The sequence below is a fragment of the Gouania willdenowi genome, chromosome 4 (assembly GCF_900634775.1).
Source record: "Gouania willdenowi chromosome 4, fGouWil2.1, whole genome shotgun sequence".
Lineage (NCBI taxonomy): Eukaryota > Metazoa > Chordata > Actinopteri > Blenniiformes > Gobiesocidae > Gouania > Gouania willdenowi.
Window position 1 is genome coordinate 28,335,924 of NC_041047.1, and position 16,316 is coordinate 28,352,239.

Genomic DNA, 16,316 nt, shown 5'->3' on the forward strand with positions numbered 1-16,316 from the left:
CTGTTTTTAATATTTGTCAAATATGTTTTGCTTGTTTTCGTTCTACCTCACCTTTGTTAATTTCAATAAATGTTCCTTTTTTAAACTCATACCATTTATTATCATCATTGTGTCATTTTTATGATTGAGGGAGCAAAATTATTATCGGCTCCAAATATTGGCTCAAGAAAATCGGCAGTCCGTATCGGTCATCGACTAAGGCTGATGGAAAAAATTGGTAAAGGCATTGGCCCTAAAAAAATCCATATCGGTCGATCCCTAGATTGTATGTGCTCTAATTTACGGTATCCTTAGCTTCCATTTTTTCTATGTAAGTGAGAAAAGGTTTCCAGATAGTATAACATTTCTGGGCACTGCCTCTTGTGGTGTATCGTATTTTCTCATATTTTAAGAAATTAATAATATCATTTACCCATGATTTAATACTCAGAGGATGTTTGTCCTTCCATTTAAACAATATCAGTCGACAAGCTAAAAGAGAACCAAAAGCAACCATAGTTTTGGCCCGACGACTGAGATGCCAGTCAGGTGGTTTGACCCCAAATATTGCTGTTATGGGAGTGGGTTTTAATGACGTTTTTTTAAGACATCTGTAAATGTTGAAAATATCAGTTACCAAAACCCATCCAGTTTTGGGCAGGACCAAAACATGTGTGTAAGAGTGCCTGGTGCTTGCCTACAACGGTCACACAAAGGGATCAATACCAGGAAACATTTTAGATAGTTTGATTTTGGACCAGTGGAGGCGATGCATAACCTTGAATTGGATCATGGCGTGTCTTAAACAAATGGAAGAAGAGTGTATATTTCGCATAGCTTCTTCCCAGATTCTCTCAGAAAGTCCTAACCCCAATTCTTCCTCCCAACAGTTTTTCAACCTGATCAAAGGTTTCAAGTCGTGAGTGTTAATTAAATAATAAACAAGTCCAATCGACCCTTTAGAAGATGGGTTCAGTTTCAAAATCGAGTCTAGGTGAGAGCTGGTCGGTGTGGATGGAAAAGAGGAGATAAATGTTGATACAAAATTATGAATCTGAAGATATCTGAAGAAATGTGACCTTGGAATATTGATATTTTGATGTCAATTGATCAAAAGATGCAAAAGTGTTGTTAATAAACATATTTGAACTGTTACATTTTAAAAGAAAAACCATGTGATTTGATTAATTCATCAATCAGTTATTTTACTTTTACTTTATACTTTTACTTTCCAGGGGCTGCAGAAAAAAGCTCCAAACATGGAGCCGAAGACCGAACCCAAAACATTATCATGGTTCTCAAGGACCGCATGAAGATTCGTGAGAGGAACAAACCTGAGATCTTTGAGCTCATTCAGGAAGTGTTTGCCGTCGCCAAGGCCACACACGTTACCCAAATGAAACAGATTAAACAGAGCGTGCTCGATGGTACATCTAAATGGTCGGCCAAGATCAGCATCACAGGTGAGGGAGAAGTCAATAAAGCAGCACTATGTCGGTCTGTTGATTGTGTGTGTGCACACATACACGCATACACACACACACACACATACACATGCTGGTCCTTCACACACAGCCTGACCCAGCTGTTTTGTCCTTTTCCATAGTTCTGTGTGCTCAGGGTCTACAAGCAAAGGATAAAACCGGTTCAAGTGACCCCTACGTAACCGTCCAGGTAGGAAAGACAAAAAAGAGGACCAAAACTATCTACGGCAACCTGAATCCAGTCTGGGAGGAGACGTTCAATTTGTAAGTCACATACAGTAGTTTAGGGAGAAATATACATTAAATCTCTTGAATTGCTTTGGTAAATATTATTAAAGGGTGTATTGATTTTGCATAAACATTTGATTAAAAAATGATGAAATACAGTAGTTGATTGATATAGGGCTGGGAGATATGGCCCAAATCTTTTCTCAAAATGGCGTTATATACGATATATATATCTCAATCATTTTAATTCAAATAAAGTCTGACCAGAAAGAGAATTCAGGGTAAATTTTTCCGACACAAAATGCCACACTAACACATTTTTTATCAAACAGCTGCACAAGATGTGCCACTTTCGGCATCTTCTCCATTAGGACAGTGCGTGTGAGTGAGTTCTTTAGTGTGTCATGTTTAGGGTTAGGTATCCATCTAACTGAGCTCTTCATGTTGTTCTGAGAAGTAGCGAAAGCAGCGTCTCCTAAAACAAAAATTTTAAAACAAAATAAGCTATAAGAAATATATATATCGATAAAGGCAATATTGTAATTTTCTATATCGCCAAAATAGAGTGTGTGTGTGTGTGTGTGCATGTGTGCGTGTGTGTGTGTGTGAAAAAAGCTCGAAATCTCTCCTCGAGTCACTGTCTCACACACACAGTCACATCCACGCACATTTCTATGAATATTTATCTATCTATATCTCTGCTGTAACTCATCCATTTTTTTTTATACGTTTCCTCTACTAACACCTCCAATTCTGCTTCATTACATATTTATTTTTGCTTCCGCACACTCATTTTCACCCTCCATTTTCATTTTTAATAAGGGTGGTCTGCACCAGTTCTGAACGTGCACTAATTATTGCTGCAATCTGAATTCCTTGGAGCAGGTTAAAACACTGAGTCACTAAAGGATTTAGGGAAGCAACTGAATTACCACCCTTTATTTCAGATCTTAATGAATCCGCCCCTGAATGTATTACAAGTTGGGACAATACACAACGCACACAAGACAGAACATAATACAATACTAGGTTCACAATGACGATACGGGACAATATTTTTTAGAAAAGGAATTTGACAAACTCTGGGCATACTTACTGACTCTAGGTATAACCTTTTTCAACCCAGGTAAATATAAATTATGAAATAAACAATAACAAAACAAGACAATTCATACCAGTTCTAATATCAAAACCAAATCATGCCATCATCGTGACATTCTTCAAAATAACATAAAAAAAACCCAAAAAAAAACCAAACATGGACAGTCTACCCAGCCCAGATTTAAGATATGGACATGTTATTTTTCAACAACATTAGCATGGCTAATAGCCCTTTGGACACTGACTTCTCTGGTTCTCTTCATCTAGCGAATGCCACAACTCTTCGGACCGCATAAAGGTGCGTGTGTGGGACGAGGACGACGACATCAAGTCACGAGTGAAGCAGAAGTTCAAGCGCGAGTCCGATGACTTCCTCGGACAAACCATTATTGAAGTCCGCACCCTGAGCGGAGAGATGGATGTCTGGTACAATCTAGGTCAGTACATTTATTGTTTCCTCTGAAATTCCTTTCCTCTTATGCTTAAAAACTGCTTCATTTCTTAAGATTTCAAACATGTTATATTTAAACTTTAACTATCTACTTTCTCACTACAGCCATAAACCTCCCCCTTGCCTTACAGTAGGGTTGGGGTATTTTATATATAGGTTTTGGGTGTTTACAGGCCTATTGGGATGGGGAGCACTGTGTGAATGAATGTATGTGAATGCAAACTTGACATTTTGTGTTATATATGTGTGTGTCTATATATTTGATAAATATGTATATGTGTGAATATTGTAAATAGACTAAATGGACTTGATTTATATAGCGCTTTATCCCCACACTGAAGCAGTCTCAAAGCGCTTTACACATCAGCTCATTCACCCATTCACTCTCACATTCACACACCAGTGGGACAGGACTGCCATGCAAGGCACTAGTCGACCACTGGGAGCAACTTAGGGTTCAGTGTCTTGCCCAAGGACACTTCGACACATAGTCAGGTACTGGGATCGAACCCCCAACCTCTCGATCAGAAGACGACCCACTACCACCTAAGCCACGGTCGCCCTTGTACACATTGTATACATACATATGTATCTTTATATAAGTCTATTATAGGTATATTAGATAACAGTCTTACTGTTATATTTACATATATGATACTATTTTTAATACAGAAAGACAATTATAATATATAACTATTAAATATTGGAGAAGGGGTAGAATTTCATAAATTTACTTCTTCCTACCCCTTTTCAGGCATGCTAATCAGATATATGAGATATGTATGTATGTAGATTAGTATGTGTGGGTCTAATTAAACATAGTTAATACATTTTTTTGTATAACTATATTTTCACAATATATAATGTATTTTATTTATTAACATCAAATGGTGTATATACAGTATTTATTGATCTGTGTGTACATATAGGAATATTTGATATGTATGTGATTGAACAAAATGTATTAGTCACATGCCTGAAAAAAAAAGAAAAAAATTATAATTGTAATTGCGTAATTGATCATTAATTACAATGATGATGTAATTATAATTGTAATCGTAATTGGAAAAATATTTTGCTGTTCCAATTGGAATTGGATTGTAATTGAGTTCAGATAATTGACTGTAATTGGAATTGAACATTCTATAAAAACTGTCATTTACAAAGTAATTAAATGCAAAGCTGGGGAACCATGTTACAGTTCTATGGTTACACATATGTAGTTAATGTTTCATAACACGTTTTCCCACTACCTGGAAATATTAAAAAAAAATTAAACCTGACAGAAAAAAGGCTCAGACGCCCACACCAAAAATATAAATATCATTATTTTAATTGATCAGGAAGTCTAAGAATGTAACCAAGAGATGAAAAAGGAATTAGATGATAGATAATATTTTTAGTGTATTTAACAGCTGATTTAAGACGTGTGTCAAAACTGACCTGTTATCATAAGAGATGCTAACAGAAAGCTAACGCAAGAGGAGGTTACTTTAAATAGGTTTATTTATTCAATATTCAGTAATTGTGATTAATTGTAATTGAACTTTCGTAATTGAGAACATACATGATAACTGACTTTCAGGGTAAAAATAATAATTGTAATTTTAGTTGTAATTGGAAAAAATTCCAGTCACCGTAATCGCAATTGAGCTGTAATTGAACATGGGTAATTGAAGATGTAATTGGAATTGAAAAAATGCAATTGACCCAAAACCTTGCCTTACAGCTCCATTTTTTATTTTTTTTTTAACACGTATTGTGCAATAAATACCTTTTTTCCCAAATGTTCCACCTCAAATGTTCCTCCTAAACAAAACCTCAGCATTTTCCTCTGTGTCTTTTACCAGCTGAGCCTCCTTTATCTTAGACAAACACAATCCCCAAACTTCTCTTCCAATCTGGGAGCCAACCGTCTTTGTCACAGATCTGGCCTCTGTGTCTTTCTATGGTTGACTCCAGATAATTACAGTCATTTAATGATAGAGTAGCTGGATACCTTGACCTCCATTTGTCTCACTATTGTTATGACTCATGTATTGCATCATGCTTCAGGTGCATTTACAGTGTTTGTATATATGTTATGCTTTTTGCAGATAAGCGGACGGATAAATCTGCTGTTTCTGGGGCGATCAGGATGCACATCAATGTAGAGATCAAAGGAGAGGAGACGGTCGCCCCATATCACGTTCAGTACACCTGTTTGCATGAAGTACGGGTTTTTTTTGTGCATTTCAGTAAAAATAAAGAAAACGTCTTCAATTTATTGCTGCACCCTAATTTTGACTGATTACATATAGCAAACTTCCTATTCATAAAGAAATAAGCTTTTGTACTGCTGTCTGCATGTAAGATACCAAATCAATTATTGACTTCATTTTGGTTGATCTAAATGATAAAGAACTAGTGACAGCACCAACTATGATTCTAGAATTTAAGTATCCAATAGAACGTGTGTGCTTGTAAGTTGCCCTAATGAACCCCGCTCAGCAGGTTCATTGTGCATTTCCATAATTGATCCTTTCCATGTTAAGCCGCAGTTAATACTCAGTGAGGCTATCTTTGTTCCACACTGATAAGATGCACATCAAACAGCAAACACACCGGATGCATTTCTGCTGCAGCAGAAAAAAGCCTCCTGATTGATCGTGGGTGTATCACAGCTTCGTGCAGAGTCATTACTCGGCTCATTACTCAACTCCGAGAATTAGCTGAACCTTAACAGACAAATGGCCTTTGTTATTGCTGCACATAAGTGCCCATAAAGACATTTGGAATGTTTTACGGTGGCTTAACACTTAATGGCCAAGAAAGCATCTCGTGTTGTCCTCTAATATGCTTCTATTACTCATTAGAGTCTGTGTGATGCTCTCTGTCCAATAAAGGTTCCTCAACTGGTGTTACAACTGTGTGTTGAAAACCAAACTATATATACAGTATATATATATATATATATATATATATATATATATAGATATATTTGCCCGATGACTACTTTTCATCTGCTGTCCCTGGTCAGCTGTTAAAACTTACCCTTAAGGCAAAATCTATCAACGTTAGTACAATAAAAAAAAATGTCACATTATAAAATGGCATAAAAGCATTCATTAAACTTTATGGTTCACCTTCCTAAAAAATGATGTCAGTTTCATTAGATAGTTCAATACACATCTTAAATATAAATAGAAAATAAAATGCAAGCAAACTCCTGACCACATGACTGCAGATCTGATTACTCCAAAGCCATTTTCTTATATACATATAATCTGATGAACACCATCAGTATTTGGGCAAGTTTGTATGTTTGTTTTTTTAAGTTGTTTTTATCTTTTATTTGCCTTCCATCTTTCTTACACTCGTCTTTCCGTTTTTTCAGAACCTTTTCCATTTTGTCACTGATATTCAAAATAACAGTGTGGTTAAGATCCCTGACGCCAAAGGAGACGATGCGTGGAAGGTCTACTTTGAGGAAACGCCTCAGGAGATTGTGGATGAATTTGCCATGCGTTACGGAGTGGAATCCATATATCAGGCTATGACGTAAGGCTCGCCGCTGTAACCAACTCAATCCTCCTTGTTTCTGTGATTGGATGTATGTTTTTGTTCACTTTTGGACTCGTGAACCGCTCTAATAATTTCTGTTTGCAGCCACTTTGCCTGCTTGTCATCAAAGTACATGTGCCCCGGTGTGCCTGCGGTGATGAGCACCCTTCTGGCTAACATCAATGCATACTATGCTCACACCACCCAGGCCACCAACAACGTCTCTGCCTCAGATCGCTTTGCTGCCTCTAACTTTGGGGTGAGTCGGAAACATTTTGTCTCATTCACAAACCAATAGTTCCAGTGTTTATTCAGCACTCTTGTAAGCTATTCAGATGTTTGAAAAACCAATGTCATTCCATGCCTGCAGAAAGAGCGATTTGTCAAGCTCCTAGACCAACTGCACAACTCTCTAAGAATCGACCTATCCATGTACCGGGTAAGAGTCCGTCCATCTCACTGTATGCATTTATTTTAAGAGGAACCAAACCCCTGCTTTCTCCTGACCTGCCACTAGGAGGGAAATTCAATAAATGCCTTGATTATGGGCGGGGCTTTTGGAGCAGTTAAGACACGCCCAGTCTATACTCTAAAATCGCCAATGAACATCTATGCTATGTTAACTAGCTACTCATTACTCAATATACCTCTCTATTCACTCTTCTCCCAATCCATCCTACTCACCACAGATTGTAGAGTCCACAGGTGCTAGTTTTTATAAAAGGGGCGGAGCTAACAGTGCTTGTTTGTGACGCTAGATGGTCCCAAAACAATAGCTGGGTTTCAACCCATAGAGGGCAGTCACACTGACATTTTACAACAAAATATTCCAAATTGAAATGCTTTCACTAAAATGTTGAGAGCTGGACCAGGATTAGTCAACAGCACTACTTCATACCTAAATACATTTGTATTCAGCAGAAAAAAGCTTTGGGGTTTAGTTACTGGGAAATATTAAAACGAGATGTGAAGTCTCATGGTGTGGCTAAGTGTGTTTTAATTTAGCTGCTTTTGTGTCCACAGAATAACTTCCCAGCCAGCAGTCCTGAGAGGCTGCAGGACCTCAAGTCCACAGTGGACCTGCTTACCAGTATCACATTCTTCAGGATGAAGGTATAGTTCCTCCTTTTACCAGTCAACTCACTGTTCTCCTAAAAAAAAAAAATCTGTCAAACCTGTAGTCAACTTAGCAATAAAACACAAAGATCTGACTTGGCCTTTGGAACCAAAATGCCCACGTAACGTTGCTGCCTGTGTTTGTGTGTTCAGGTCCAGGAGCTCCAGTCTCCACCCAGAGCCAGTCAGGTGGTGAAGGACTGTGTCAAAGCTTGTCTGAACTCAACCTATGAGTATATTTTCAATAACTGCCATGAACTCTACAGCCGAGAGTACCAAACTGACCCGGTAAGGGGAAAGGAATGAATAGAACGACCTGTTTCTCCTTAGAAAAAAGACATTTTTTTATATAAAGGTGAAAGTTGTAAAGGGTAAATACTCTTTTTTTTAAGTGTCAAATGTAAAAACATTGGTCAACCAAGACAATATACAAAATGCTTTTAGGTCTTTCTCTCTTCCAAACACTGTCATCTTGTCATTTTAACCTATATCTTTGAGCTGTGCCGCAACATGTTACAATAGCTAGTAACACCAAAAGAACCTACTTTTTTAAAAAGCTTTTTTTTTTTTTTTTAATTATCTTTGCCTGGTTTTTGCTTCTCCACATCTAATGGTAATGCACTTTCATGCTTTAATAAGCACATATTGATGTCTATGTGCGGTGGGTCCCTGTCTTCCCCTCACACTTAAGTAGGCCAAGCTTCTCCATGCGTCACTCCTGCACTGGATTATAACAAGGATTTCTACACTTGCCTTTGAACCCTCATTAAAGCAGAAGCTCCATTCAGACTCCCTGCTGAATTTCAAAAAGAGCATTTTTCCCCCTGAATACAATTATTCTTCCCGAGGGAGCATGTTTTGCCGTATTTTGATGATATCTCTGCACAACCATTCTTCACTCGTCGTGCCTCTAAGCTTTCTATTTTTCTCCCACACACATTTTCAGTTTTTTTCAAAGACGTCAAGCAGATGGTTTACATTTGGAGTCTGTTTAAGTGTTGAATATGTATGAGTTGTTAAATTAGCGACACATTCTTTAAAAGTTTGTCTCCCTAACAATCGAAAAGCAATCGTTAGTAAAAACATACATCACAAATGGTCACGCAGCAAGGCAGCATGATTTGTTTCCTACAAATACTGTATTTCACCTGTAGAGACAAAAACGATGTGAGTGATACTCTTGCTTTTCTAGGCCAAGCAGGGTGCGGTACCACCAGAGGAACAAGGCCCCAGCATCAAGAACCTCGACTTCTGGTCCAAACTCATCACTCTCATCGTCTCCATTATCGAGGAAGACAAGAACTCCTACACTCCCTGTCTGAACCAGTAAGCCATTCACAGGCAGAGCATGTTTATATGTGGAGGTATGTGGGGAATAGCTTCTCAAACACCACTGCTGCTTCATAAAATGTTCAAGTTGTGAAATTTAGGAAGTAAAAGACGGCACATATTTACAAAGCCCCGAAAGGGACTCGGATATTTATTTTTTTTATTGCGTACTTACGTAAAAGCTATACGTGAGCATGTGATACTAGTATTGCGTAAGTGAGCACATAAAGGTAATTGTTAACCCTAACCCTAAGGCTGAAATAAAGCTTTACTAGATCCTCTAACATGATTAACTCCTTATGAGCAGAACATACAGCCTGATGACTGACGTGCACTTAAAACGTTTTACGTGCTCCCTTAGAACTTTTACGCGCTCACGTATTAGTTTCACGTGCTCACGTAAAGCTCGCGTGGAACCTTTACTTGAGCGTGCAATTACAAAAAAAGATATATGTGTCCCTTTAGGGGCTCAGTACATATTTACTCCTGGATTAAAAAGTATTAGCTTTTAGCATTTTAAGTCAAAGTATACTACTAAGACCTGGACTAAAAACTGAGTTCACGATACGATACGATACACAATGAAGTGCTCGCGATGACGATACAAGACCAATATTTTTAGAAAGGAATAGAAAAATAGCTATGCTTTTATTTGACTATAACTTTGGACCTTTTTACTCTAGGTATTTCCTTTTCAACTCAATAGGAATATAGAAAATTAATTAAAGAAATAAATTTTTCAATCTTGTCACCCCCACCCCCTTGCGATACCACTTGCACCCTTGACGATGTATTTGATATCACGATATCTTGATAATCCACACATAGGGTACTTTATGAAACTATTTCAACAAAACGTGCAATTTTTTAAAGTGAAATTTCACAGAAAATTGATTTTCTTTTCATTACTTTTTTTTTTTTTACAAAGTGAGTAAATTATTACTACCTAATACCCTTTTAAATTGAAATTTAACAACTCAAATGTGGTCTCGATCCACCAGTTGAGACCCTCAGGTTTGGGTTCAGGTAGATGACGTCGTGTACAATCAGCAGATTTGTAACATAATCTGTAAGTAAGTGCATCATTAGTATCAGTTGTGGGTGATTTCCACCTTCTTCTCGTAGCCATGTTCTGCTCACCACATTGCATATAGTGAACTTAGATGCATCTCGTTTAAACGTTGACTATATTTCCTCAAACTTTTCCAACTTTTTCTCATTACTTGACTTTTCGAGGCAAGTAATGAGAATAAGTTGGAAAAGTTGTATTTCAATATGTTTTGGCCTATTCAGGGGTTGAGGGATGGTGGGATAGGGATGGAGGGATAGTGTCATTCTATGAGTAAAGGTTTTGCCTCATCTGTGCATCGCCCCTGATGAAGTGCCTAGTATATATATTTATCCCCAGATAAGATCAGCACTCTTTCCTACTGCTTTTCTAATGTCGATGCTGTTTCTCACAGCCTCTCCTCATACCTAACTGCTAAAATTTCCGGGATTCTTCAGTTTTAATATGTTGTATCTTCTCTTTTCCATCAAGATTTCCTCAGGAGCTCAATGTGGGTAAAATCAGCGCTGAGGTTATGTGGAACCTGTTCGCTCAGGATATGAAATATGCAATGGAAGGTGAGTATAAATCAATCACCCAGCCTGTCAGTGCAATGAAAAACCTGGTTTTAGACGTGTTGTGATGTCACACTTGATTAAAAACAGTTCAAGAACTGATTTTTAAAGCACCAGCTTCATCAACAAATGAAAATGATCTTGAGGGGTTCTTTATTTAGAACTCGAAAGACAAGATTGTTGTTAAAATGATTTGATGTCGGCTGTGTTTTCTGCTTCAAGTGAGATAAATTTGCATTCCTATGTTAGCATTTCTAGTGATCACACGGTGTAAATACAAATCTGTGAATTGATTTCAGAACATGAAAAAAACCGCCTGTGCAAGAGTGCAGACTATATGAACCTGCATTTCAAGGTCAAATGGTTGTACAATGAGTACTGCAAAGATCTGCCCTTCTTCAAGAGCAGAGTGCCTGAATATCCAGCGTAAGTTGCTCTTTATCTCACAATCACACAATTCAAGAAACATTTTTAAAAGTATATGTTGCCGTTTATGAGCGATTGAGATGGTAGTTAGAAATGTCCACAATGTTATTCTATGTAGGTGGTTTGAGCCGTTTGTCATCCAGTGGCTGGATGAAAATGAGGAAGTGTCCCGTGACTTCCAGCATGGCGCTTTGGAAAGAGACAAAAAAGATGGGGTAAAGTTTGTTACTTCTCTGGAAGATTGTCTTTAATCCATTATTTGTGTTCCCATTGTCATATTTAAAAATATGGAAAGGTTTTATTCTCTTTCAAAGACTAAAATCTACAAAATGAGTTATTTAACTGTATGCTTCAACAAACGGGTAACGTTCAGCATACTGTAAAAGTAATTTCAGACTTATGACTGTGCTAAATCTGATCTCACCTCACCACCTGTAAACACACAACTCACCTATTAGGGAGCCAGATGGCTTCTCCCTGGTGTCTGGTAAATCCCAGATATTACTTGTGCTGTTATAACAAAAGCTTTATACTTTAAGGCAGACATAGGCCACAAGCGGCCCTCGGGCTAACGTTGTGCAGCCCTCAAAGTAAAAGCACAAAATGACAGAGAAGTACACTAAACAGCAATAACATGCAAAAGGACAAGAAATACACAAAAATGACTTCAAAACACACAAAATACTATCAAAAACAGCAAAAATATACTAAATGGAAACCAAAACTACACAGAATGACAACAAAAACACACAAAATAACAAAAACGTATATTCGGTCAGGACAGCTGTGGCTACATTAGTAGCTTACCACCACTACGTGTGGAGTGAAAGAATAATGCCTTAATTCTATAAAGCGCTTTGAGTGTCTATGATGAAGCATTATATCAAATCCAATGCAATGGCATTATATATAAAGCAAGAACATAAATACTCAAAAATACATAAAATGCACAAAAATGACTCCAAAACTGAAAAATGACAACAAATATACACAATATAACAAGAAAAGTACATATCAAAACAAATACAGCAAAATGAGACTAAAAAACAACAGAAGTGACTAGATAAAAAACCCCAGAAAATTCTACCACAAAATACACAAAAAATGACTTAAATGGATTAAAAAAAAACATCTAATTTACACTTTCAAAAAGATCAAACTCAGGAATTAATGCACGTTGAACCTGTACTGACCCTGTCTGCTATTTTTGTTGTTTTATCCTTGTTTGTTGTTTGTTTTGTGTAAAAAAATACCTGATAAAAACAAAGTTAAAAAAACACACAAAAACAGACCAAACCCTTTGTTCTTTCATGTGTTAATGCTCAGATTTGGTCATTATTATGAATGTTGATAAGGTGGCTTCGGATCAGAAAATCACATATTTGTGGCTCCTGCTACGATAAAAGTCCCCCATTTATGTTTTAAAGTTTACATTTACCAAATTCACTTCTCTTTCATTCTTCATCAGTTGGGAATTCTCTCAAAACTTCTTCTGTCCTGCAGTTTCAAGTCACATCTGAACATGCCCTGTTCTCCTGCTCGGTGGTGGACGTGTTTTCCCAGCTCAACCAGAGCTTTGAGATCATCAGGAAGTTAGAGTGCCCAGATCCACAAATTGTGGGACACTATATGAAGAGGTTTGCCAAGGTGGGTGAAACCAGAGTTACTCTTCTTCACTCTGAACATGCAACACAAAGCTCATTTCTTGTACTTTTAAAACCTTACCACAGCTATTGTTTTTTGCTTTAGACGATCAGCAATGTCCTTCTGTCCTATGCTGATGTAATCTCCAAGCTGTTTGCCAACTATGTCACTATGGAAAAAGTGGTAAGAAACATGTAGTTTCACACAGTCGAGTTGAGGTTTGAAAATATTTGTGTGTGCGTGTTTTAGAGATGTGTGTGTATGTGATCTAATTTCCAGCCCTGCATCCTAATCAATAACATCCAGCAGCTGAGGGTACAGTTGGAGAAGATGTTTGAAGCCATGGGTGGAAAAGATGTGAGCTACGCATTATTTAATTTGGATATTTTTGTGAAATATTTTTAGATTTTGGGGCCCTGGAGCTTTTGATAGCTTTTATTCAAACGTAAGATTGTCATGTAATCCTCCTATCACTCACATGCAACCACATAAACTGCATACCTGTGTGATCCTGTTGGTACTTCAGCTCTGTGTGGAGGCCAGTGATATTCTGAAAGACCTGCAGGTCAAACTCAACAACGTCATGGATGATCTCAGCAGGGTTTTTGCTGTCAGGTATACATATACTTACACATATGACGAAACACACAATCACATCCACACATTTCCATACACGTATTCATCACAATAGTCCAGAATGCCAGTGTAAATTGAAGGTATCTCCACCTTTATCCATGCAGCTTCCAACCTCATATTGAGGAAAATGTAAAGCAGATGGGAGACATATTGGCTCAGGTCAAAGGAACCACCAACGTGGGGAATGCAAGCAGCGTGGCCCAGGATGCCGACAACGTCCTGCAGCCAATTATGGAGTTCCTGGACAGCAAGTGAGTCAGTTTGTTAATTAAATTCATTTTTGATAGAGTTGTTCAGTATTTAGGAGCATTTTGTCATTCAGTGTCATATTTTTATGATGATTTTTGGTCAATTAGAGATACTTGTGACTTAAATCTGCAATCCACACACAGAATGTTTACAGCAAAAAGTCCACCTGATCCTACGTTTCTTTATTAGTTGTCACCATAATAACAAGTATTCAGATTAAATTCCAATCAATAAAACTGTCTCAAATTTAAAAAAAAACTGATACTTTTGTTCAGCTTTCCGCTGCCAAAATAGCGTCCAAGTCCAAGCTGGAAAAGCTGCAGCAGAAAAGGATTAACCTGAAAAAGAAGAGGAAAACGCAGTAGGACAGATTGTGTTTGATTGTAGTAAATTGGGCTCTGACACAAGAAAGAAAGGTTTCTAGTTCTGTCCTATTGGTCAATGTTAGGCAGTGCAATTTGGGGAATTTTGCACTGAGCACTTTTGATGCAGAGAACTCCTGATACATGAGAACTTCTTTGTCGTCTTTCCAAAATGTGTGAAAGGTGGCTTTATTTACTTAGATTGAATTATAATTCTGATGGCTTTGTTTTGTAAGTGTTTTGTATGAGCTCCGCCATACTTGCAACGTTGCATGAAAACGGGTGCAAATCTGAGTGCATATTTGGTCGTACGACAGGACCAACGTATGATGTATGAAACATTCATATTTGAACTATTGCAGCGTACAAATGATCCGGTTTTGATTAATGCGTAGGCTGAATTTGATCGTCCCGAGGCCCTGCCCACTAAGGTTAAACAAACACTGGCAAGGAAATGAACGTTTCCGAGAGTGTGCTTTTTGGTAGTGTGAAAACTGGAATTTAAAGGAGCTCATTTTAAATAACAGAAGCAGTGAACAGCATTTCCATATTGGGACGAACTCAGTTGTAGGTTTGAACTAAATTCTCAATAACTTACTTAAAGAGTAACTAAACCCATACTTTCTCCTGACCTGCCACTAGGGGGGGAATTCAAAAATTACCTTGATCATGGACGTTACTGCTGTAGCAGTAAGACACACCCACTCAGGCAGCCGGTCAGCACTGTGCGCAGAGACAAATAGTAATGCACACAATGATGTGTTTGTACACACACACCCACACACACACACACACAGCAAGATGTGTCACTGCAACCACAGGCACACACAATCACGACGTGAAGCTCACACACAGCCCTATAGCCCTACTCTGCCACCACCTCACGCACACAGCGATAAGACGTGTCTCACACCCAGAGACAAATGGGAATACACACATGATGTGTATGTAAATACACACATATCTTGATTAACCCTCTCATTAGTGCAGAATCTGCTCTTTATAGAAGCACAGAGTCAAGAACATCACCGCTGCAGCGCGCTGTTTCACACAGAATACAGTGGACTTCCTCAGTGAGGCTGTCAATCAATGCTTACTGAGGACTGTGATTGGAGGAAACCCTCCTCCCTCCTCTCAGGAGGGGCGGGGCCAATAGTGAAAGTTGATGACGCAGGGCAATCCAAAGAATCTGTCTCAGCTAATAGCAAAATTCAATTGTAATAGCGAGCGTTCAACACTTAGAGTCCAGTATAACTGACATTTAACAATTAAATACGCACAATTTAAATACCTTTACTAAAATGTGAAGAGTGGGACTAGGATTCATAAACAGCACTACTTAATACCCACATATATATGTATTCAGCAGAAAAAAGTGGGTTTGGGGTTTAGTTACTCTTTAACCAACGGCTGATGGTGGTTTAAATGACATTTTACTCATCCACAGCCTAAAAGCATCAATTCCTGCTATTTGATGAAGACAATTCTTTGCATTTTGGTCAAGGAAAAGTAGACGAGTTCACGTCCCCGTACGCTCACATTAGAATTGATAAATACCAAATGTTGCGTAAATTTGGTTGAAAGCACGTCGTACGCTCAGATCTGAACGTCCAAATTGTTGATGAGGGCCTGTGTGATGTATGAGGGAGCTGTGCGGAATCGTATCAATCTTTCTTCAATGGACTTTTCTTTCCTTGTTATAATCCCCTCCTCCAGCCTGACGTTGTTTGCAAAGATCTGTGAGAAAACAGTGCTGAAGCGTGTGCTGAAGGAGCTTTGGAAGCTGGTGATGAACACCATGGAGAAGACAATCGTTCTGCCGCCCCTCACGGATCAAACGGTGAGGGCAGCATGCACCGATAAATAACTGCATACAGTATTAAGTGTAACATGCATGCTATTCAGGCGAGAGGAGGTGAATGTGATGCTACTTATGATGCATACGTCTTATCTTTTAATGTTTGCCAGATGAGTGAGAATTTTACAAGTGACTCGTGGCATTTTACATAAAAAGAGACAAAAATCAGTTATGCTCTGTATGGAAAAATTGTTCTAAAGAAGAAAATGTGTGCTTGTGAAAGAGCCGAGGCTGTGATAAAAGGAAGAGGAGGTGGAGAAAGTGGGGTGGTAACTGAAAGGAAGACA

The 16,316-nt window shown here is 38.1% G+C and overlaps 1 protein-coding gene across 6 annotated transcripts in view; it reads left to right on the forward strand.

Annotated features, from left to right (window-relative positions):
- unc13a (unc-13 homolog A (C. elegans)) overlaps positions 1-16,316 on the forward strand; it is a 79,142-nt gene that overhangs the window by 44,863 nt on the left and 17,963 nt on the right. For all 6 annotated transcript variants that reach the window (XM_028443922.1, XM_028443925.1, XM_028443923.1 and 3 more), the window contains exons 17-35: positions 1,215-1,442; positions 1,586-1,727; positions 3,060-3,229; positions 5,340-5,455; positions 6,620-6,783; positions 6,892-7,045; positions 7,157-7,225; positions 7,810-7,899; positions 8,056-8,190; positions 9,095-9,228; positions 10,772-10,857; positions 11,154-11,280; positions 11,399-11,495; positions 12,784-12,927; positions 13,030-13,107; positions 13,204-13,281; positions 13,451-13,539; positions 13,665-13,811; positions 15,888-16,011. In XM_028443922.1, coding sequence (XP_028299723.1) covers positions 1,215-1,442; positions 1,586-1,727; positions 3,060-3,229; positions 5,340-5,455; positions 6,620-6,783; positions 6,892-7,045; positions 7,157-7,225; positions 7,810-7,899; positions 8,056-8,190; positions 9,095-9,228; positions 10,772-10,857; positions 11,154-11,280; positions 11,399-11,495; positions 12,784-12,927; positions 13,030-13,107; positions 13,204-13,281; positions 13,451-13,539; positions 13,665-13,811; positions 15,888-16,011 — 2,372 coding nt within the window. The remainder of the gene's footprint in view (positions 1-1,214; positions 1,443-1,585; positions 1,728-3,059; positions 3,230-5,339; positions 5,456-6,619; positions 6,784-6,891; positions 7,046-7,156; positions 7,226-7,809; positions 7,900-8,055; positions 8,191-9,094; positions 9,229-10,771; positions 10,858-11,153; positions 11,281-11,398; positions 11,496-12,783; positions 12,928-13,029; positions 13,108-13,203; positions 13,282-13,450; positions 13,540-13,664; positions 13,812-15,887; positions 16,012-16,316) is intronic.